General features: G+C 39.4%; 1 protein-coding gene across 3 annotated transcripts; it reads left to right on the top strand.

The window, feature by feature from the left end:
- The first annotated feature begins 38 nt into the window (after positions 1 to 38).
- On the top strand, positions 39 to 22,273 carry LOC117535158 (equilibrative nucleoside transporter 2-like). 3 transcript variants are annotated; one of them, XM_034199529.1, is made up of 13 exons: positions 39 to 250; positions 5,013 to 5,064; positions 5,151 to 5,232; positions 5,709 to 5,857; positions 7,814 to 7,953; positions 8,268 to 8,402; positions 9,257 to 9,369; positions 9,947 to 10,022; positions 10,556 to 10,665; positions 11,998 to 12,106; positions 13,392 to 13,477; positions 13,840 to 14,036; positions 21,436 to 22,273. In XM_034199529.1, exons 1-13 carry the CDS (start codon positions 85 to 87, stop codon positions 21,545 to 21,547), a joined length of 1,527 nt encoding a protein of 508 aa, XP_034055420.1. In that variant the 5' UTR covers positions 39 to 84; the 3' UTR covers positions 21,548 to 22,273. The 3 variants fall into 3 exon arrangements, with proteins under 3 accessions (XP_034055420.1, XP_034055421.1, XP_034055422.1); XM_034199530.1 differs by having other exon boundaries at positions 177 to 250; positions 4,996 to 5,064; XM_034199531.1 differs by lacking the exon at positions 39 to 250 and adding an exon at positions 319 to 407.
- The last annotated feature ends 1,273 nt before the right edge of the window (positions 22,274 to 23,546 follow it).

The following is a 23,546-nucleotide window of genomic DNA, read 5'->3' as shown; positions in this document are numbered from 1 at the left end:
GCCCAGGTTAAACTGTGTTACGACTTCTGTGTGGCTATCTACCAGCGACCATGATTTATGTAAACGACAGAAGAAGCGATCGAAATGTGTATTTCAGTCGAAGGTCACGCCTCCACATCTGTCAACCAGTTGATCGGGGAACCAGTTAATCCGGAACACCGGAAGCCAAGCAAGAACCTCGCGCCTCAGAAACTCACAGCACCACCGGGAGACCCAAAGAGAGACACGAGGACCCGGTCCAGACCCTCAGGTGAGCTCCGTTCTTATTACCTGTTGTTACCTAAACGTGGTGTTTTTCTGAATGGGGCTTCTGAATGGGGAACAGTCTAAAGACACGTGGTAGTGGGTACTTTCACTCTATGAACGCGCCAGAAAGAGAGGAAGGCGCCAGAAAGAGAGGAAGGCGGGTAAATTGAATTGAATGAAGTTATTCTTAGTTTGAATCTAACATGTTAGGCTTCTATAACCGGATTTACTATATGTAATATGCACACTAACCGACCATATGTTGAGATAAACGTGACTTTTCTGTCTGCTTTTATTTTTTAGATTTGACTTATTCTGTTCAGAAACACTGCTGCTGTTCAAAAGATTAATAATAACAACGATTATAAACAAGCCAGATTTAATTTATTATAAAATAGCGTGTGGGTTGTTTCGTTTACTGTAGGCTATACATAGTAGGAGTCGATGTTGACATAAACAGACATCATAATCTAAAAAGTTGATTTCGTATTTTATGTGTGTAGAAAAAAATCGATACTGTCGCAATCGCTCTTGTTTATCTGTATTTGTTTTAAACACATGGTTATAACAATAATGACCAAATTATAAGTCATAATATAATGAGACAATGTTTATATTAGATACAATTAAGTCATTATCTCAACCTTTTATGTATACGTCTCGAGCTATCAAACAAAAATCACTCACGTGTATATTAGTTTGCAGCTTTGATCACAGAGCTTTGACAGAAATATAACGTTTTTTAATGATGCTCATCACTTATCTGTCACAAATCATTAATACTAATATAGCCGAACTGTCAGTTGGAGCCCAAATCGCACGAAAAGTATTCCGCATGTTATAACCATAGACTGTATGTCATAACAAGCCATCCAGATTACATTTAGCCGCCAAATAGAAGAGAAATTTGGCGGAATTAAACAATATGGTCTAGCTGCGGCCGCGGCCAGTACACGGCGGTACACGATGGTACACGACACGCCCACCTGACACTACGGTGGCTGAGAGATATGACAGATGAAAAGCGAATTGACGACAACTACGCCGCCTACGGTGGAGACCGTACAGGGCATGTTATTGTAGCATTTTAAGCAACTAAATTAATAACCTATCCGTTTTAAGCAACTATTAGGCGTTTGAAGCCACTATTAGGCAAATAAATTAATAACCTATCCGTTTTAAGCCACTATTAGGCAAATAAATTAATAACCTATCCGTTTTAAGCAACTATTAGGCAAATCAATTAATAACCTATCCGTTTTAAGCAACTATTAGGCGTTTGAAGCCACTATTAGGCAAATAAATTAATAACCTATCCGTTTTAAGCCACTATTAGGCAAATAAATTAATAACCTATCCGTTTTAAGCAACTATTAGGCAAATCAATTAATAACCTATCCGTTTGAGAACCCCTTGGAACCCCTTATCCCATTTTGATGGTTGACATCTCATTTGAACAGTGAAAGCCAGAATATTGTAAAAATGCTTACCAATGATGTATTAATAATAGGATATATATAGCGCCTTTCATGAGACCCAAGGTCCCTTTAAAAAGAAGAACAGGAGTAGAAACAAACATAACAAAAGGCAGTCAGACAAAACAACAAATAGATTTGGGGCCAAAGGCCTTGGCAGACAGATGGGACTTGAGGGCCCTTTTGAAGGCATCAAGCGTGGGGATGTTGCAGATCTCCGCAGGGAGAGCGTTCCAGAGAGTGGGGGCTGCCATACTGAAGGCTCTGTCCCCGAAGGATCGCAGGTTGGTGCGGGGGGCCAGAGTCTGAAGACCGCAGGTTCCGGGGTAGAGCATGTGGGAATTGTATTGATTGAGCCAGTGTTTCATCGTGTACTTTCAACTGCAGTATATGGTCAGGCAAGTTCAGCATTCACTGTGATGTATATAAAATATGACACTGATACCGTTTTCCTCAATGAACATTTATTGAACAGAACATCAAATGGAAAATCAGAGCTGGTCAACTTAAAAAAATATTGAATAAATAATAAACTCCTCGGAATCTTTCACAAGTCCTTCAGCCTTTGGTGCGCTTCCTCACTCATGTTCTTGGCGAGGTCATGAGAACAAAGTTCCATCTTACTGATAAGACTAGATGGTATAAAGAAGTAATATGTAATATTATAAAATCACATGCATCAGGGGTTGTACACTTCAATGTGTCCATTCACTAACCGACTCTTTAGGAAGGAAGCTGTAAGGCCTCTTGTTATAGGAGTGGTCCTCATCAGTGTCCAGGGGCATCTGTAGACAGTCAACCATTATTTTGACAGTGCTTTACATGCACGGTTTAACTCCTCCAAAAATGATCCAGGCTCGATTCAGAATGACACAGTACCACACAAAACAAATGTTGCATGTACCATAAGTTCTATGTAGTATGTGTTTTAGGAGTAGTAACCCATTCTGAAACAGGCACACAGGGTCATAGATACGTTGAGCGATACACTGACCATGGTGCTGCTTGCATGCGTCCTTTTACGACTGATCCTGAATGTACGTGGGACATTGTCGCTAAGGGTCGCCCTGCCTTCCTCACTATAGTGAGCAAACCTCTTTCCATACCTGCAATTAAGACACATTTTCTTCACCAGAAGGTTGAATTTTAGAGCCAGGTGTTCCCCCCCAAATCTTCTTGATAATACAATTACACATTCAAATGTTTTTGTAGCACTGCAGCATACCCTTCCAGTCCAAAGTTTTCCACCAGGATAACACACCACCACCTTCTCAGGAGAGACATGTCATGTTAAAGAAAGAGCATCAATTTTCATTAAGTTTGTTATAGCATTTTAATGTGACTTCTTTCCTTAATACTTACAATGCTGAAGTCAAAGCTGGCCTCCATGGCAAAATACCAGGCATACTGTAATGAGAATTTTATTAGCACATGCAAGACATAATGTACACGTGACGGCTGGGTGTGACCCGGTCCTTTCACAAAATGGACACTGGAAGGTGTCCGAGTCCAATTTGTTGAGCTCTGGGCGTGCTCCATCACGGAGTGTTGTGTTGTTTGTCTATAGGTGAATAAAATAGAATACAATTTAAGTGACTTTAATATTGGAAATAGTTAACTCCTTAAACAAGCAGCAATGGACTGGCCTGTATAATCCTATGGGACAAAGCTGGTCATACTTCCTCACTTTCAGAAGGTAACCCTTTAATGCACAAAACAACCTCTAGATTTCACTGTGGTTCGAACAGAAAGCCCTTCAGCTAGTTTAAATATCAGGCCTACAGCATAAACCCCATCTAAAAACAGAGGCTCTGTCCTAATTACCTGATTGCATCCACCTGGGTTACTTGGCTCTACCCAATAACTACCATTTAACTTTAAACCACACTTAAAATAATAATTATACATATTTACATGTCTACAGTATAAGAGCTAATACATGTTTTAAATAAAAAACATTCAAATGTGAAAGACACCTTCAATTCATATTTAAAACTTACATAAAATCAGATTCTTGTAAAAATTAGAGTACATGCATGTTCAGTTAGCATATATGCTAAGTTAACTGAACGTCGAGCATGTCAAGCTAAGATATACAAATAAACACAATTACACTGCGCTAAACAGCCACATCGACAAACAAACGAGAACCTAAATAGTATGTAATTATATCTAAAACCACAATACGTTAAGTACCTGTACTCGGTGCGCCATGTTGTTTGTTGTCTGTAAACCTCACGTGTTGGGCGTGCTCTCTTCTGACCATATTTGGAAGTACAACTTTTCGCGGCCGCAGCTAGACCCTTCTCAGCCACCGTAGTGTCGTGTCAGGTGGGCGTGTCAGGTGGGCGTGTCGTGTACCATCGTGTACTGGCCGCGGCCGCAGCTAGACCCTTCTCGAATTAAAGCTGGTTCCTCCATGTGGAGTTTACGGGAAGTGACGTAGTGCAACGTGCCGCGTCACTTCCGTCACTACCATAGACTATATGGTCACTACCCAAACTGACTCTTTTAAGTAAATGAAATAGTTAATAGTAAGATGTATAGGACTATAAACTAATATTATCGTTTTTTATTTATATTAATTTATTTTCTAGTTTTCTTTCTTGTAATTTGTATTATTCTTATTATTAAACCATGTTGTTACTGTTTTATTTAATATATAGGTTTCAATTTTGTATTGTATTGATTCATGTTGTCTTATGCCTTCCTTTGTTTTACCGAGAGGGATCAATATTTGTTGTTATTATTATTGTTTTCCTATCACACCTTTTACCTCCTTGTGTCGCTTGAACGGTTATATATTTGTTGTCAGTGCATTCAAAATCTACATTATTATTATTTTACTTAACTCAAAGTATAAGATCATAGTGAAAAGAAGAGTAAAACAAATACAATTTCACATACAAAACACATCAGTTTTACAATATGATGCAATGCTACATACAATCTGTCTAACAATGTGTTTTTAAAATAAATGCAGCAGATTAAAACAGTCATTATGTATCAGTAATACTAATATATACTAGAAATATCTTACTATATGCTAAATGCGTCTCTCACTTCAACAATCCGTACTGTAAAAATAATAATGCAGCTTGTAAAATGGAGTAGTTTTAGATATTGTTACTGCAAAGGTTAGCATTGGTATTTCTTTTAGGTCTAATAATCATTTGACGCACCACCATGGATGCTAAAGACTATAGTAAATGAGTCAGTTGATGAAAGCCTGTCCTGTAAGTTTAATCACGTGCTCCTGGCTGTTTATTTAAAGGCTTCTCTTGACTTTAGTGCAGGAACGTGACAGAAGCAACAGGATGACGATGAGTCCCCCCGCAGATCGGTGAGTTTGAGGCTTTGTTTTTACTTTTGGATATATAAACTAAATGTGTAAAGATCGGGGTTGTAAAAGTGTTTTTGTTTCCGCAGCGGCCAGGCTGTAGGCCTCATCATCTTCGTGCTCGGTTTGGGAACTCTGCTGCCGTGGAACTTCTTCCTGACGGCCTCAGAGGTTTCTACAACTCCTTCTTCATGATAAACATTGAGGGATTACTTAGCAAAAACACATACAAAAACAACTTTACTTTGCACTCAAGGGAATATCAATCACTGGGGTTGGTCAATTAATTGTAAGAAAGACTTGTTTTTTTTGCAAATCAACACAAATTGAGCTTCATGTGTGCCAGAAATCTGAATTAACTTGGTGTTAAAAAGGTCCTTTCCATTTTCCTCACGATCCAAGGTCTTTAAATGTTTTGTTTTATCAGTTCAAAACCCATAATGATGCAGTTTAATTTGAAATGAAATATTTAAAAAGCAGGAATTCTCCATATTTCAGAGGCTGACATCAGACTTATTTGTAATTTTTGCATGGAAACTAAATTAAAAATGATGAAATAATCGAGTTACGACACACAGTTTCCCACTCTCTCATTATGTTTTAAAATAAAATATGTTAAATCATTCTTTGTTTCCTCTTTGATAAAGTACTTCAACCAGCGCCTCAAATCAAACATCACCTCCAATGGCTCCTCAGGCGTCGCTGCTAAAGACTACAACTACGACAGCTGGATGGCCTTGCTCTCCCAGCTGCCCCTGCTGCTGTTCACGCTGCTCAACTCCTTCCTGCATCACTGGTGAGCTCCTGCAGCAGATTCATTTACATGAGGCTGGAGCCTGGACAGGTATAAACATGTACATGTCAGCCAGGAGGGTTGAGCTATAGGTAGTCATTGTTCAGTGTTGGAAGAAGTACTCAGATCATGTACTCAAGTGGTTGGAAAAAGTCCGGCATTTCAAATATTACTTTGTAAAAAAGTATTAGCATCCAAATATACTTAAAAGACCAAATACTCGTTATGTTTAAAAGCCCATTTCAGAATCATATATATTCAGGGGGTCCGCGAGGCCTTAAAGTTATTAAAAGTTGATAAATGAATTTAGTGAAAATTAAGGCTATTAAACGGCATTTTCCAAGGTATTACATTTTGTAGCTTGTTTTCATTAAGTATATAAAGTGTCCAAAGAGGTTGTGTTCTACAGTCTGCCTGAATGTAATCATGGCGTAGGTGTGTAGTGTGATTCTGTGTAGTTTATTTATGGCATCCCGTTGGATGTGACGTCATCTGAACAGGACATCGCACGCTCACTGCTTGATAGCGCGAATGTCCGTTTACGCCGGTTGTTAAACAACATCGTTATGGGGAAATGCAAATCAATCATCACTCCTCTCTGGTCACTTTCACTTTTCCATGGTGCTGTGAGAGGACATCGCTGTATTCGCCTGCAAGTTACATCCGCAGGGAGATTCGGTTCAATTCCATCACATAATGTAACGCAGTAACGCACCCATTTAAATCACAGTAACTATAACGGCGTTACTGAATGGGAATAGGTAACTAGTAACGCTATTAGTTACCGCAAAAAGTAGTTGCGTTACAGTAACGCGTTAGTCCCAACACTGTTCATATCACACTGATATCACATCCATCGATCATATAATATCACAATATTTCCTTATCTGAGTCAGCTTCTCGAGCCGTATCTGGCCGTGCAACACTTAGTTACATTGTCTCATATACTGTATGGGGCGTATTATTTTAAGCAACACATTAAGTTGACGAAACACTCAACTCAAATGTAATTAAAGTCAGATCCCCTCGTGTTTTAGATGGGGCAGTATCATAAAACTGTTTTCAAACACTCTGTAGTTTATTTTTTAACCAGTAGTTATATTCACCTTGCAGGTGCAACTATGTGGCTTGTATCCTGGATTATATGTTTAAGTCATCATGGATGTTCAAAGTTCATATTTGTCTAATATTAGTTTACTTTTCATTAATGAAGTATGATGCTGCGCTGTCAGTACACTTGTCCCTGTTTGTGATTGGTCAAATGTAGCTAACTCCGCCCCTTTCACATGAACGCGTTCTCAGCTGGAGAGAGAAACCCTGGCTTGATTTACCGAGTTGATAACCAGCGTCGTAGGACCGTTTAGCGAGATCGCGTTTGTTAGGGTTAGTTAAGATAACTCAAGCATATCCAGGGTCTGTTGAACTGGCTTCGTGGTACAGGGCACAGGTGGCTGCATAGCAGCGCTAATGTCAAAGACACACACATTATACATTATATTTTTATTTTACCAGGATGCAGTTACACAAATATTTGGGAAGGCTTAGCCTTCCCTTGCCTACAGCACCCGCCGCCCCTGCTGTGGAGGGTATGAGGGAATGAGTAGCAGGTGAAGGGAATGAGCTGATTGCAAGAGCTGGGAGGAAGGCAGGATCTGAAAGGACAGGAGAGTTTATTGATATGCAAAACCTATGAATGTGTTGAACTTGTGACCGAAGTATAATGTAGGATAAACTGAGAACGTTAGTACAATTACCTCAAAACAGACTTATGTACAGTATTTGAGTAAATGTACTTTATTCCTACATCCCACCATTGTCATTTTTATATCTCACACTGCAGTAATATGTAGTAAGACTCTTACCTTCTGGAGTCCACATCTGATTTCCCCCTTAGTGACAGTAACGTTTATTTTGTCCTATGAATGAACTGTTGAGGTCTCCTCTCTTGTCTCTCTGCAGGGTGAAGCCTCGTCTCCGTGTCGCCTTCAGTTTCATCGTCATCTTCCTCCTCTTCTCCCTCAACGCCGCTCTGGTTCGAGTCCCGATGCAGCCGGACACCTTCTTCTCCGTCACCATGGCCACCATCTGGTTCATCAACAGTAGGTCATATTATTATTTAGTAAAATAATGGATTCTTGTTCGTATAAATGAATAAATAATGGTCGATATGTATCAACTCTATCAGATCTTTCATGTATTATAATGAAAAAACAAGTCAAATGATCAATTAGTTTGAAAATGTAAAGGTCTCTCTCTATAATATTACTCTGATGCAAAGATTTTAATGATGTTTGTGTGTATGTGTGTGTGTGTGTGTGTGTGTGTGTGTGTGTGTGTGTGTGTGTGTGTGTGTGTGTGTGTGTGTGTGTGTCTCTCTCTCTGTGTGTGTGTCTGTGTGTCTGTGTGTGCGCAGTGGCCAGTGCGGTGCTGCAGGGCTCTCTGTTCGGGGTGGTGGGTCGGTTCCCCTCTCGGTACAGCACTCTGTTTATGAGCGGTCAGGGTCTGGCCGGACTCTTCGCTGCTCTCGCCATGCTCTTCTCCATCTTAAGTGAGTAACATCCACACCTAACACATACTGCATATTTATATGTCGGAAAACTCCATGTGACAAGTTGCCATTTTCCCATGACTCGTGAGATTGCTACAAAATGCATAACATACTTTAGAACTCGAAAACATCCAATCAATGCTTTTTATAATATATAGATTTGTAACATATGATTTATTATTAATATGAAGACATTTTTAGTTTTTTTGTTGAATATACAAATATTACCAAGAATGTGGATAAATACTGTATTATAACAATATACGGTATTCTGTTTTTCACATTTGTTATTTTTTAATCTGTTCGAAATAAAGACTGAAAGAAAGAAACATAACGCTTCAGACGTATTCACTCAATCCTAAATAATGGAAACTGCTGTTGACTTTTTGATAGGTGCACAAAGAAATACAAATGAAATCTCAAAACATGAGTGAATGTAAGGTTAAGGTTAAGTGCAATCATTTCATTCATTATATTTTTCTCATTACATTTTATATAATTTTCTCTTGATTTCATTTTCATTACTTTTGTTATTGATTAATGTCGTCCATACATTAGCACGATACAAACTAATCGGCTCATAAAGTATGAAGATGAAGAATATGCTACGAAATAGCATCATATATTAATGCCTTTATTTTACATGAGGCGAAAGAACTTACAAAAAGTAATAATAAGTAACTTTGTTTTTGCGATTTACCTTTGATGAATCTGCCGGTAATTTTAACAGTTAATCATGTGGTCTATAAAGTGTCAGATAATATAAAAAATGCCATCAGAAATTTCCCAAAACAATTACTCTTCACTTTCGAGAAGCATCACGCCTCATAATGTGTTGTTCTGCATGTAAACAGATACGAGCTCTGAGGCTGACGCAGACAGGAGCTCGGCAGCGTTGGGATATTTCATCACTCCCTGTGTGGCGACTCTGGGGACTCTGCTGTGTTTCCTGCTGCTGCCATACCTGGTGAGGACACACACACACACACACACACACACACACACACACACACATAAACACCTAAATACCCTGATGCTACTGTCAATTCTACAAATGAAAATGATGAATCTCTCCCTGAAATCATTTGAAGGGGCACATCCTGCTGATGTTCAGGTTCAGGTTCATATCAATATCAATACTTCATTCTTCTCATACTCCCTGTGCTGCAGCTCCTCTTTTCACCCTCTGTCTGAAACCAGAGCCCAGTCTGCTCTGATTGGTTAGCTGGCCGGCTCTGTTGTGATTGATCAACCGCATAGGGATGTCCCGACCCTTAGCCTATCACGTACAATGTGTTGGAGCGCTAGCCAATAGAAGCGTGAGTGTTACATGGTGATGTCACTTTCACAGAAGTAACATTTGAGAAAATAAAGGGCTTAATGTCACATAATAAATTAATCAGCCGAATCATTACAACTATTGATGAGTACCTTTCTTTTAATTTAAAGGCTTTAGAAGAAACCCTACATACTCTCCGAATTTCTGAAAGATTATATTTTAGTACTCATTATAATCTCCTGACGATGTCGACTCTCCTCTGCAGGAATTTGCTCGTTTTTACCTGAACAAACATCAGTCGCAGAGCGTGGAGGCGACACTGGAGCTGTGCGGCCCCACAGGTCGGTTCCTACACTCTCACTCTGCAACATAATCATGTCAGGGATTTATATTATTATTTTCAAGATGTTTAAGTCAATGTACACAACTTGAATATCTTCATATATCCATTTCTACTTTTAATGTTTTTTCAATTGGGCTTGACTATAAAATACCATCCATCTTCTACCGCTTGTTAAATACCAATTTAATTAATTAAATGTTGCATTTAGAAATGGCTTAAGTTAAATGTAGCTTGGAAGATAGGAAACATCTGTCCAATAAATAGCAAATAAGTATATAAACAGGAAGTCACTGATGGAAAGGAAAGCTTTTATTTATATTGTACATTGTACTCATGAAAGGGCATCAAAATAGTTTAGCATCAGCACAAACACTTAAAAACAAGCAACAAATGAAACAGAAATCAAGACGATGTCTGATAAGATTTACATTTTAATGTTGACTCCCACTTACTCGGCTAAGCTTGAATTTACAAACAGCTATTAACGCTGGCTGAGTCACTGACACATTTTCATTTATTTCCTTTCAAAAGACAAGAAAGTGTTAGAAAACGGCTCCAAACACCAGGAGGCCAACGGGAAGCTCTTCAGAGAGCCGGAGGGGGATCAGGAGCGTTCGTCCGTCCTGCAAGTCTTCAAAAAGGTGAGTTTTTGTATTTATTTAACACGTTGTTGTCCAGGTGCTAAAAGACAGCTGGTTAAGTCTGGATCCATTTTGGATATATATCTTTAAATGTGCCTTTTATTAAAAAAAATGTATTTAGTTTGCAATAATATAAAACAGGAAATTCAAAGCTTTTTTGTAATGCATCATTTAGCATAGTACAGGACTGCATTTTGTCTTTTATTCAATCTCATGTCCTTCTGACTTTAAAGCCTCTTGTCATTTATTTATATACAGTTGCAAGAAAAAGTACGTGAACCCTTTGGAATGACCTGGATTTCTGCATAAGTCGGTCATAAAATGTGTTCTGATCTTCATCTAAGTCACAACAATAGACAAACACAGTCTGCTTAAGAGATACCACACAAACAATTATATGTTTTTATTGAACACACCATGTAAACATTCACAGTGCAGGGTGGACCCCTAGGCTAAAGACTTCTTCAAGAGCTAATTGGAGTCAGGAGTCAGCCAACCTGGAGTCCAATCAATGAGACGAGATTGGAGGTGTTGGTTAAAGCTGCTCTGCCCTATAAAAAATACACACCAGTTTTGAATTTGCTATTCTTAAGAAGCATTTCCAGATGTGAACCATGCCTCGCACAAAAGAGCTCTCAGAAGACCTACGATTAAGAATGGTTGACTTGCATAAAGCTGGAAAGGGTTACAAAAGTATCTCTAAAAGCCTTGATGTTCATCAGTCCACGGTAAGACACATTGTCTATACATGGAGAGAGTTCAGCACTGTTGCTACTCTCCCTAGGAGTGGCCGTCCTGTAAAGATGACTGCAAGAGCACAGCGCAGAATGCTCAATGAGGTGAAGAAGAATCCTAGAGTGTCAGCTAGAGACTTAAAGAAATCTCTGGCACATGCTAACATCTCTGTTGACGAATCTACGATACGTAAAACACTGAACAAGAATGGAGTTCATGGGAGGACACCACGGAGGACACCACGGAGGAAGCCACTGCTGTCCAGAGAAAACATTGCTGCACGTTTGAAGTTTGCAAAAGAGCACCTGGATGTTCCACAGCACTACTGGCAACATATTCTGTGGACAGATGAAACCAAAGTTGAGTTGTTTGGAAGGAACAACGCTAGGTGTGGAGAATCCAAAGGGTTCACATACTTTTTCTTGCAACTGTATATATTATATATGTTTAAAAATGTATCCATCGTTGAAATGCTGTTCATCCATTTGTTTTCCTAATCCTTACTATTAGTATAATTAGTATTCTTGTATATTAGCATTTCACTGCCCTCTTTACAAATATGAGTATCTTACAAATAAATGTGTGTGTGTCCTGCAGATCTGGCTGATGGCTATGTGTGTGACGTGTGTGTTTGCCGTCACACTCTCAGTGTTTCCTGTCATCACACTCCGAGTCAGGACCGTCTACCAAGACAACTCGGTCTGGGGTGAGACACAACATCTTTATCTCTGTTCACGTCAGGGATGGATCGATATGATTATTGAATGTCAGCTGACAATCGTAATTTTACCTCTCTTAAAACCCTAAGAGATTCATAATATAGTTTTAAAGAGTCCTCTCCTGCTGATGTTCAGGTGTATATCAGTATGTAGTGTCTCTACTTTAAAGAGTCCTCTGCTGCTGATGACCAGGTGTATATCAGTATGTAGTGTCTCTACTTTAAAGAGTCCTCTCCTGCTGATGTTCAGGTGTATATCAGTATGTAGTGTCTCTACTTTAAAGAGTCCTCTCCTGCTGATGTTCAGGTGTATATCAGTATGTAGTGTCTCTACTTTAAAGAGTCCTCTCCTGCTGATGTTCAGGTGTATATCAGTATGTAGTGTCTCTACTTTAAAGAGTCCTCTCCTGCTGATGTTCAGGTGTATATCAGTATGTAGTGACTCTACTTTAAAGAGTCCTCTCCTGCTGATGTTCAGGTGTATATCAGTGTGTAGTGTCTCTACTTTAAAGAGTCCTCTCCTGCTGATGTTCAGGTGTATATTAGTATGTAGTGTCTCTACTTTAAAGAGTCCTCTCCTGCTGATGTTCAGGTGTATATCAGTATGTAGTGTCTCTACTTTAAAGAGTCCTCTCCTGCTGATGTTCAGGTGTATATCAGTATGTAGTGTCTCTACTTTAAAGAGTCCTCTCCTGCTGATGTTCAGGTGTATATCAGTATGTAGTGTCTCTACTTTAAAGAGTCCTCTCCTGCTGATGTGCAGGTGTATATCAGTATGTAGTGTCTCTACTTTAAAGAGTCCTCTCCTGCTGATGTTCAGGTGTATATCAGTATGTAGTGTCTCTACTTTAAAGAGTCCTCTCCTGCTGATGTTCAGGTGTATATCAGTATGTAGTGTCTCTACTTTAAAGAGTCCTCTCCTGCTGATGTTCAGGTGTATATCAGTATGTAGTGTCTCTACTGGGACATGTCTCCATGCTTTAATGTTCAAAAAGCGCTGCAGCACCTCTTTTCACCCTCTGTCTGAAACCAGAGCCCAGTCTGCTCTGACTGGTTAGCTGGCCGGCTCTGTTGGGATTGTTCAACCCCTTAGAGATGTCCCGCCCCTTAGCCTTATCGTGCTAGCCAAAAGAAGCAGGAGTGTTACTTAGTGATGTCACTAAGTCCCTCTGGAGGGAACTTTAGCCTTTGATGACTATTTACATGCACAAAAAAGCAAAATAAGGACTCTTGAAAAGTGACTTGATATAACTGAACACTCCTTTATTTACAGACAAAGTGTTCACCTGCGTCTGCTGCTTCATCGTGTTCAACGCCTTTGACCTGGCCGGCCGCAGCGCCCCGTCTCTCGTCCAATGGGTGAGTCTGCTGCTCAGCTGGGGGAAAACATGCTCTTTGGAGTACAAAGTAAAACATTTGCCTCTGAATTATAAAGAAATACCTAAAGTACCAAACAAAGGAACAAATTCAAAATGATTACTTCAGTATTGTACACAAATATTCATAGACTTAAGTTCCAGACTCCTCTAATATTGCAACATACAGTATACTTGGCACATACCAAGACATAAAGAGAGTTGGAGAGCAGTTTGAGACACGGTCGCCATCTTGGCCACATCAGTACTTTTTAAATGTTCTTTCCACCTCTTCCTCTGCTATTTTTGCGTTTTAAATGTCTAATTATTCCTGTGATGGACTCCTGAATGTTTCTGTATGTGCAGCCCTCGAAGGAGAGTCCTCTGTTTCCCATCTGCGTGTTCTCCCGCCTGGTGTTCATCCCGCTGCTCATGATGTGTAACGTGGAGACCTCGAACCTCACCATCCTCTTCAGTCACGACTGCGCCTTCGTCACCATCATGGCGCTCTTCTCCTTCACCAACGGATACCTGGCCACCCTCTGCATGTCCTACGCCCCACAGTGAGTCAACGTTTGTTGATTTATTTGTAAAATTCACAAGCTGCCCGGCAGTAAATATATTCCTGACCAGCTGCAAGAACTATCCATCCATCCATCTGTCTGTCTGTATGTCTGTCTGTCTATATCTATCCATCCATCTATCTATCTATCCATCCATCTGTCTATCTATCCATCTATCTATCTGTCTGTCTATATGTCTGTCTGTCTATATCTATCCATCCATCTATCTATCTATCCATCTATCCATCTATCCATCTATCTATCTGTCTGTCTATATGTCTGTCTGTCTATATCTATCCATCCATCTATCTATCCATCCATCTATCCATCTATCCATCTATCTATCTGTCTGTCTATATCTATCCATCCATCTATCTATCCATCCATCTATCCATCTATCCATCTATCTATCTGTCTGTCTATATCTATCCATCCATCTATCTATCCATCCATCTGTCTATCTATCCATCTATCTATCTGTCTGTCTATATCTATCCATCCATCTATCTATCTATCCATCCATCTATCTATCCATCTGTCTATCTATCCATCCATCTGTCTATCTATCCATCCATCTATCTGTCTGTCTATACAGATGAAGCGCTCCATTTCAGACGCCTACCCGTGCGGGTCCGTGATCGGCACGGGGTGGGCCCCTGCTGAAAAGGAAAACCCCCCCGCAGGACTTGAAACGCCCCCTTGATAAATACATTTAATTATAATGAAACCAGCTGCAATGGATAATGGATCCACCAGGGGGAGCCGTGATTAAAAAGCTGCCACACTGGAACCCATGTGAAATAAACAGCTGATCTACAGGTATCTGATATGCGGATATTTGTTAAGATCCATATGTCACGGATAGGATCATATTCTGTGCTAAATAAGAGACATGTAATCATTTACTAAACGTCCCCATGTTTTTATTTAACAAAATAATGTTTAATTCACGTTGGCGTAAGTACAAAACCATCGCTATGTTTTTAGATCAGGAAATGCATCCAGGCTCAAACAAACGATTTTCAATCATCATCCTCACGATCATTTAATGTATCATATGTTCGCGAGTTGAAATGAATGCACTAAATTTAATCCACGTGAGTTTACAACAACAAAAATAATCGCTTTGTTTTTATATCACATCCGACCGGAGGAAAATGCAGCACGGGTCTCACTACCGATCATCCTAATCCCACGGGCAAACAATAATATGTACAGTGTTAATAGTGTACTGTATTATTAGTATTATTAGTGTCTAATATTACTGGGGATTTCGGAATGGTAGCCTACTGGATTTTGATTTATTGTATCGGCTTCATATCGCAATATATTCCCGAAGTCTGAAATGCAAAAATGTCCCACATTAGGGCAATTCACCCTACATTTAATCATTCATACAAAATCATATTTCGTTTATTTTTAACGAAATAAATGTGGTGTAATCCACATAATTTACTGTGTTAATTGTTTACTGTAGTATTGTGCACATTACTTGTCGCTGCTTGTTGCACCTGGTTAGAAGCTAAACTGCATTTCGTTGTCTCAGTACCTGCAATATGTGCAATAACAATAAAGTTGAATCTAATCTTGAGCAGGAACAAATGTATTTAGGCTACTTAGTACATATCTGACATAAACGATTAAACACATTTGTGCATTCTTTAAACCGAGTCAAGCCGAGTCCGGAGGTGGCGGCACATTAAAGTGTGCACCTGATTGTTTAACTTGAAGGTGCCTGATGACATTTAATCATTCAAACTAAATCATATTTCGTTTATTTTTAACGAAATAAATGTGGTTTAATCCACATAATTTAGGCCTACTGTGTTAATTGTTTAGTATTGTTTAACTTGAAGGTGCCTGATGTGAACATTTCCAGAAGAACTCTAGCTTGACTGGCCTTTGTATGTATACAGTAGGCCTAACATAGGCGGCGCGTGAGGCTCAGGTTTGGGAAGGCTAAATAACTTTTTTTTTCATCTTACGCTGCCCGCCTCCGGCGTCTATAGAAAAGAGATCAACTCAGTGAAAGCACCATCTGCTGACCGATCAGAGCTCAGTGTGCGGAGTTTAAATCTATCAAGTCATATTACAGGAAAAAGGAAATGCAGTTCAAACTGCCGTATGCAGAGAAGACGCCGACGTGTCGCACGTATCATTCATATCACACTGACATCACATCATCAATCAGATCATCGATCTCACAATATTTCCTTATCTGAGTCAGCTTCTCGAGCCGTATCTGGCCGTACAACACTTAGTTACATTGTCACATATACTGTATGCAGACGTATTATTTTAAGCAACACATTAAGTTGACGAAACACTCAACTCAAATGTAATAAAGTCAGATCCCCTCGTGTTTTAGATGGGGCAGTATAATTAAACTGTTGTACGCTTTCAAACACTCGGTAGTTTATTTTTTAACGAGTTGTTCTGTATTCACCTTGCAGGTGCAACTATGTGGCTTGTATCCTGGATTATATGTTTAAGTCATCATGGATGTTTAAAGTTCATATTTGTCTAATATTAGTTTACTTTTCATTAATGAAGTATGATGTTGCGCTGTCAGTACACTTGTCCCTGTTTGTGATTGGTCAAATGTAGCTAACTCCGCCCCTTTCACGTGAACGCGCTCTCAGCTGGAGAGAGAAACCCTGGCTTGATTTACCGAGTTGATAACCAGCGCCGTAGGACCGTTTAGCGAGATCTCGTTTGTTAGGGTTAGTTAAGATAACTCAAACATATCCAGGGTCTGTTGAACTGGCTTCGTGGTACAGGGCACAGGTGGCTGCATAGCAGCGCTAATGTCAAAGACATTATATATTTATTTTACCAGGATGCAGTTACACAAATATTTTGGAAGGCTTAGCCTTTTTTCCCGTCCAAAGTTTGAATTGGATAAAGGTAATGGTTATCGATGGTGCTTTTATAGCCTATTGTATAATAACTGTGTGATTTATATTGCTTTTCAAATGCATATGGCCACCCATTTACACTGCTCTTCCCGTCAAGAATATGAATAGAACTTAGTTAGATCACTTTACATTTCTGCAAATTAATTTTTAATCACACACGTCTCCCCGTCCCGAAAATGATAAATAAAATAAAAAGAGGAAACCATTTTCAAGTTCAGTTTTCAACGTTTTATTTAAAATGACTGACATAACAGACACCATACAGTAGGCCTATCTGCTGCGGAAACCAGGACGAGCTATTTCGGGATCTGTTTTTCGGGGGCTCCTCAGTCTCTCATTTACCCGGCTCCTGGGGGGTATACTACGAAGCAGGATTTTCGCTTAGCCGGCTAAATTCAGGGGAAACTCCGGCTTTCCGGTCCTACGAAGCTGGTTCTCTTTTTAGCAGGCTAGATCTCCATGGTAACTTATGCTAAGCGGCTAACCTGGTCGGGACCAGGTTAGGTTGCAGGCTAAGAGCTCAACTCAGTGAAAGCACTGCCTGCTGACCAATCAGAGCTCAGTGTGCGGAGTTTAAAGCGATCAAGTCATATTACAGGAGAAAGGAAATACAGAAAAACTGCCATTGCAGGAAAGACGGCCGGCAAAAATCGCCGACTGTGTGAACGTGAACATTAATAGAATATCACCTCCATCTTCAGAGCAATCTGACTATTATAACATTAGCGTTAATAAAGCTTACTTAAATATCTGCCACAACATAAGTACACTGAGTGCAGACGATGTGTCCCATTATCATTCATATCACTTCATAATGTATCATATTTTCTTATCTGAGTCAGCTGAGCCGTATCTGGCCGTGCAACACTCACAGCGTCACATACTGTATGCAGAAGTATTATTTTAAGCAACACATTAAGTTGACGAAACACTCGAGACAAATGTAATTAAAGTCAGATCGTGTCTTAGACGGGGCAGTGATATCATAAACCTGTTAATGTACGCATTCAAACACTTTTTCTTTTGCCAGCTGTATTCACCTTGCAGGTGCAGCTCTGTGGCTTTGATCCTGGATCAAGTGTTTAAGTCATGGATGTTTAAAGTTTAACTTCTTCATATGTCTAATATTAAAGTTCACTTTTCATTGAGGAAGTATGACGCTGCGCTGTCAGTGCGCTTCTCCATGTTTGTGATTGGTCGAATGCTCCAGATACCACCCCTTTCATGTGAACGCGCACCTAACTAGATAGGAAACGGCTGGCTTGAGCGATCCACTTGATAACCCGCGTCGTAGTACAGTTTAGCGAGAGCGCGTATGTTTTGGATTAGGCCAACCGGCTAACTCAAACATATCCAGGTTAGGTTGAACCAACTTCGTAGTATAGGTCCCTGATTAGGACACATCCTTGGGATTGTGTTTACAAACATTGACCAGACCGTTCACCAGCCCCCACCCCCCATGTTGCCCATGCTGTCCTGTGTTGCGAACTCTTTGTTTAAAACGAATTGGCCATCGGAATGTGTGGAGGAATTCTCCCAAGGGTCACATTCCACAGCTCTCCCCCCCCCCCCCACTCCTGTGATCTCCCATCCCCCAGTCTGTAGGTTTGTGTTTGCATATTTCTATGCCGTAATTCCTACTGGTCCTCTCACGCACATACATTCTCCTTACAGTATACATACATAGGCTATATGAGTCCGTGTATCTACGGACCATTTGTTTTTCTTTATTAAAAAAGTAAACGGAAGAGCGTCTGAGATGCGTTTTTGCCCTTTTGCTTGTTACCTTACTAAATGGTCTAATGGTCAGTGGAGCGAGGGGGGAGGCCCGCGAAACTCGCGGAAGTGATTTCAAAACAAAAAGCACTCGTTTGCTTGGAACAAAGAAAACGGCCAAGACACACATTGAGTCCAGAAAATGAATGTTATTAAGGGCTGTAAATATAATAAGCCTGTGTCTAAAATTGACAACAGGCTTATTATATTTACAGCCCTTAAGATACACTTTTGTGTTTAACAGCTGACCACTACCATGACATACTTTGTTTTAGTAGATTTCGCATGAGAGCAAAATGTATAAATATGAGCATTACATTATATGAATATGAGAACAACATGCATGAATGTGTGAGTGACAATATATGAATGTGTGCATTTAAATATGATAATATGAGAGCAAAATGTATGAATGTGTGAGTATATATACGTGTGTGAGAGTGAAAATGTATGTATGTAAAAGGAGAATATATGTGTGTAAGAGTGAAAATGTATGTATGTAAAAGGAGAATATATGTGTGTAAGAGTGAAAATGTATGTATGTAAAAGGAGAATATATGTGTGTAAGAGTGAAAATATGCTGCATTTTGAATGTCCGATAGTCCACCATTTCCACCGGAAATATCAAACATTTAATAAAAGTGAAAAACAATGAACAAGACTTAACGTATTCATCATAATTAATTATATTTATTTCGTTTGGATGTAGGATTTTTGACTTTGTTTAGAGCAGTGATCTTCTACTATATGAACATTTTGGACCCAAAATCACAAAAAAAACGTAAAAACAGATTTTGAAAATGATATTATTTTTCATATGTAACACAAACATACACAACGAAACCATTTAAAAGCTGGAAATATATACATGGGATGTCACTATGATAATGTGAAAGTTTGATTGAGGTAGCATGGGATTTTATTCTGATAAGGCAAAGGTGTTATTATAAATATAATACAAATATATATATATACACATTATGTACAAAAATCTGTCTTTATCTGTGCCACGCTTCAAAGCGGTTTCTGTCGACACAGAGGGCAACATCACAGGTTCCTCCTCCTCCATGTCAAAAAACAAGCTTAAAGCTTGACTCACGTTCAGAGTTCTCTTCATCATAGTTGAATCTTCAAAACTCTAAATCTATCTAACTATATCTAAATTCTCAATGTTTGTCTGTCACTTTACTTCAATCCAGTCTCCCGCCGTCTCTCTTCGTCTCCCGCCGCCTGTCTTCGTATATCTTCGTCTCTCTCATTTCCCGCCGTCTCTCTTCAGTTCCCGCCGTCCCTCTTCGTCTCGTTTCGTATCACTCCGTTTACCTGATTACCTCACCCCCTCCCTGGTAAATACATCCTGTTGAGCAGAATCTACAGTTTCCAGTATTTTCCGTTTCGTAAAATTATCAAATACGGCGAAGATATTAAAATATGTGCTTCCATTATTCATACTTCTGAAATATAGCTGTATTAACTTTATATCATCGTATGTCCGTGTTTATTTGTGTCTGTTTATTGGGTCTTTTTGCATGAAACAAAGACTGGCATATAGTTTCAAGCCAGTACTTTCGACAGAAATACACATATACATCCTGTTGAGCAGGATCTACAGTTTCCAGTATTTTCCGTTTCGTAAAATGATCAAATGCGGCGAATATATTCAAATATGTGCTTCCATTTTTCATACTTCTGAAATATATTAACTTTATATCATCGTCTCTCCGTGTTTACTGGGTCTTTTTGCATGAAACAAAGACTGGGATATAGTTTCAAGCCAGTACTTTCGATAGAAACACACGGCAATGTTGTCCGGACTGTTGTTATTATGCGGCACAGGTCATGTGATCTGATCACGCCGGCGTGACGGTTGACTCCAAAGGGTTAATATTAAATACATATAAGTATTTTTACAACTTGTATTTAGAAATACTCTGTTGTAATTATTGATGCATAAATGTGTTCATCCATTCAATGTGGCATCTGCTATAATGGGGTTAATGTATGATATTACTTAATAATACAATACATTATAATATATGTTATGATAATTATATTTTAGTTTTATTCATTTCTTATTTCATAGTTTCTCATTATTATTATTTTTATCACTCATCTTATTTTTGATTTTATTAATCTGTGTGAATCTGTGCTGTCCTGTTTTTCACTCTCACCCTGTTGCTGTTTGAACTACTGAATTTCCCCACGGGATTAATAAAGGTCCATTTTATCTTATCTTAATGTATAAATTGATTTACTTCAATCTACTGTACTGTGTAAAAACACCCCAACAATATTACAAGAAATATACTGCATAAAGCAAACTATATACTTTATTTGATCTAAAATATTGATGTTTTTTCATTATATGTATTTTGTGAATGAAGCGCCATCTCATGGTTAAATCCTGTAATTGAACAAATGGGGAAATTGGGCAACGCCCTCTAGCAATTTGGCAACACCCCCAGCCGCTGGCATCCGCTGGGCTTTTGACCCACCTGAGTCTGATCTGGAGTGCTTCATCTGTATCTATCTAACTATCTATCCATCCATCTATCCATCCATCTGTCTATCTATCCATCTATCTATCTGTCTGTCTATAATCTATCTACAGGAAAGGGAGAACCCCAAAGAGCAGAATGGGGCCTCTTAAACTTTCGAGTTTCCCTTCATGTAGTTCATGTATTAACAGTGTGTGTGTTCTTCAGGTTGGTGCGCTCTAAAGACTGCGAGACGGCCGGCTCTCTGATGTCCTTCTTCCTGGTTCTGGGTCTGGCTCTGGGAGCGTCTCTCTCCTTCCTGCTGGTGAAACTGGTTTAACCACCTGAGAGATCAACAAGAAGAAAAGTCAATAGCAGTCTTCCGTACGTACGTGAGATTAATTTAAAATCTTAATTTAATAAATATCATTTAGGCATAGCTCCTAAAATAAAACTGTTTATAATTTATAAATTGATAAGTTCAAGTAAAAAATTGAAATGATATAATAATAATATATGTTATATACATTTAGTTCATGTAAATGAATAATCTCTATTCATTCAATGAAAACACTTGAATGTAAGTTTGATAAACCACAATATTAATTAAATAATCACATTTGCACTTGTTAACTGTCGTATCAAATGCATAACGTTTGTTCGGTGTGAACAGGAAGGCGGTTTCAATGTTGAAGGACAGCTGAAAATAAAGGACATAGATTTGTGGTTAAAATGTTGCTGCAACAGCAAAGAAATATGAAGACAAATGTATTTATTTTATTTTATTTTTCTATATTAAAACATTCGAGTGAATGCCATTAAGTCAACTTCTACCTTTTGCTTGCAGTTTTTTTCTGTTGTAACTTATCTTTTAATGTATGGAAATGTAGCTGAAAGTGTTTTTTCAACTCTGTCTAATGTATTTCATGACACTGCAGGTGTTTGTCATTTTCTATAGATGGAGTTGTTGTTTGCTTATTTATGTTTTTTCTACTCTGTTATTTTTATACAAACAAATAAAGGGGATTATGTGTGTGCTTTCATAATAAAATATACAAAATTGTCACTGTTGTTGTTTCCTTGGGCCTTGGCCTTTCTTTTGGTTAACAGGCTTTCTCACATGAGTCAAAGAGCTGACCTTAAAGGGCCCATGTCATGCTTGTAAATGCTTGTAAACGGTCTGCAGTCACTAACCCTCAAAGTACACCCTGTCTATGCTGCCCCAGAACGCCTCGTTGGAGATTTCTCTTTTTCCATTTCTTCCGCGGTTCCCGGAACCAAAATGGACCAATCCGGAGCTCCTCACACACCAAGACCTTTAGCGTACATTTTCAACTAACAGGGAGTCCCATTGACTTGCTCCCTGGTTGGTAATAGACGAGTTGGCATCGTGGAGAAATGCTCTCCGCAGACCCGTTCTCACAGCGTTATAAACCTTTTTCTTACTCAATATCAAACCACACTTATTGATTTTGCTTCGGCTGTGAGTGTTTGTGTGTGCTCAGGATGAGTTTCGCTGTGTCTCTGTATCGCCGACCCGGAAACCACACCAGTAAGCCAGCTCACTGAGCAGCGGGCCTCGCAACGTCCCGACCAATCAGAGCACACTGGGCTCACAATTAAATAAAATACAAATATAGAAAAATAATCTGCATACATATTTTGACAGTTTTCTGTATTTTCTTTATTTTAGTATTTAAAAGGTTAAAGGTCCCATGTCATGCTTTTCCGGGTTATTACTTGTCCCCTTGTGTGTTATGTAGCTTGTTCTGCATGTAAACGGTCTGCAGAGTCACACCCTCAAAGTACACCCTGTAGCGAGTAAAACTAACACAGAAAATACCTGTTTATGCTGCCCCAGAACGCCTCGTTGGAGATTTCCCTTTCTCCATTGTTTACTTCTTGGGTATAGTGACGTAACGTCGTTACGTTTGGACCAATCCGTGGACTTCCTCACACACACACTCGGCGGGACGTTGCAAGGCTCGCTGCTGCGAGGAGTGAGACACTGAGCTGGCTCACTGGTGTGTGGTCGGCGAGACACCGCGGAACTCAGCCTGAGCACACACACAAACTCCCAGCCAGGCTGCGGGTGTGTGTGTGTTTGTTTCGGGCTAGGTTCCGCTGTGTCTCGCAGACGGCCACTGGGCTCATATGGGGGGGGGGGCAGGAGCTCCAGCAAGCCGTTTAGGACAGACAATGAATACACATACTATACAGAGATGCTGTATGAGAAACCAATGTGAGTTTGGAACATTGCACAATGTACATCTATTTTAGTAGACCTCAACAATGGAATTATGATCAGTAGAAATGGCCATGACATGGGACCTTTAAGA

Source organism: Gymnodraco acuticeps, unplaced genomic scaffold (genome assembly GCF_902827175.1).
Source record: "Gymnodraco acuticeps unplaced genomic scaffold, fGymAcu1.1, whole genome shotgun sequence".
NCBI lineage: Eukaryota > Metazoa > Chordata > Actinopteri > Perciformes > Bathydraconidae > Gymnodraco > Gymnodraco acuticeps.
This window is presented reverse-complemented; position numbering and strand designations above follow the sequence as displayed.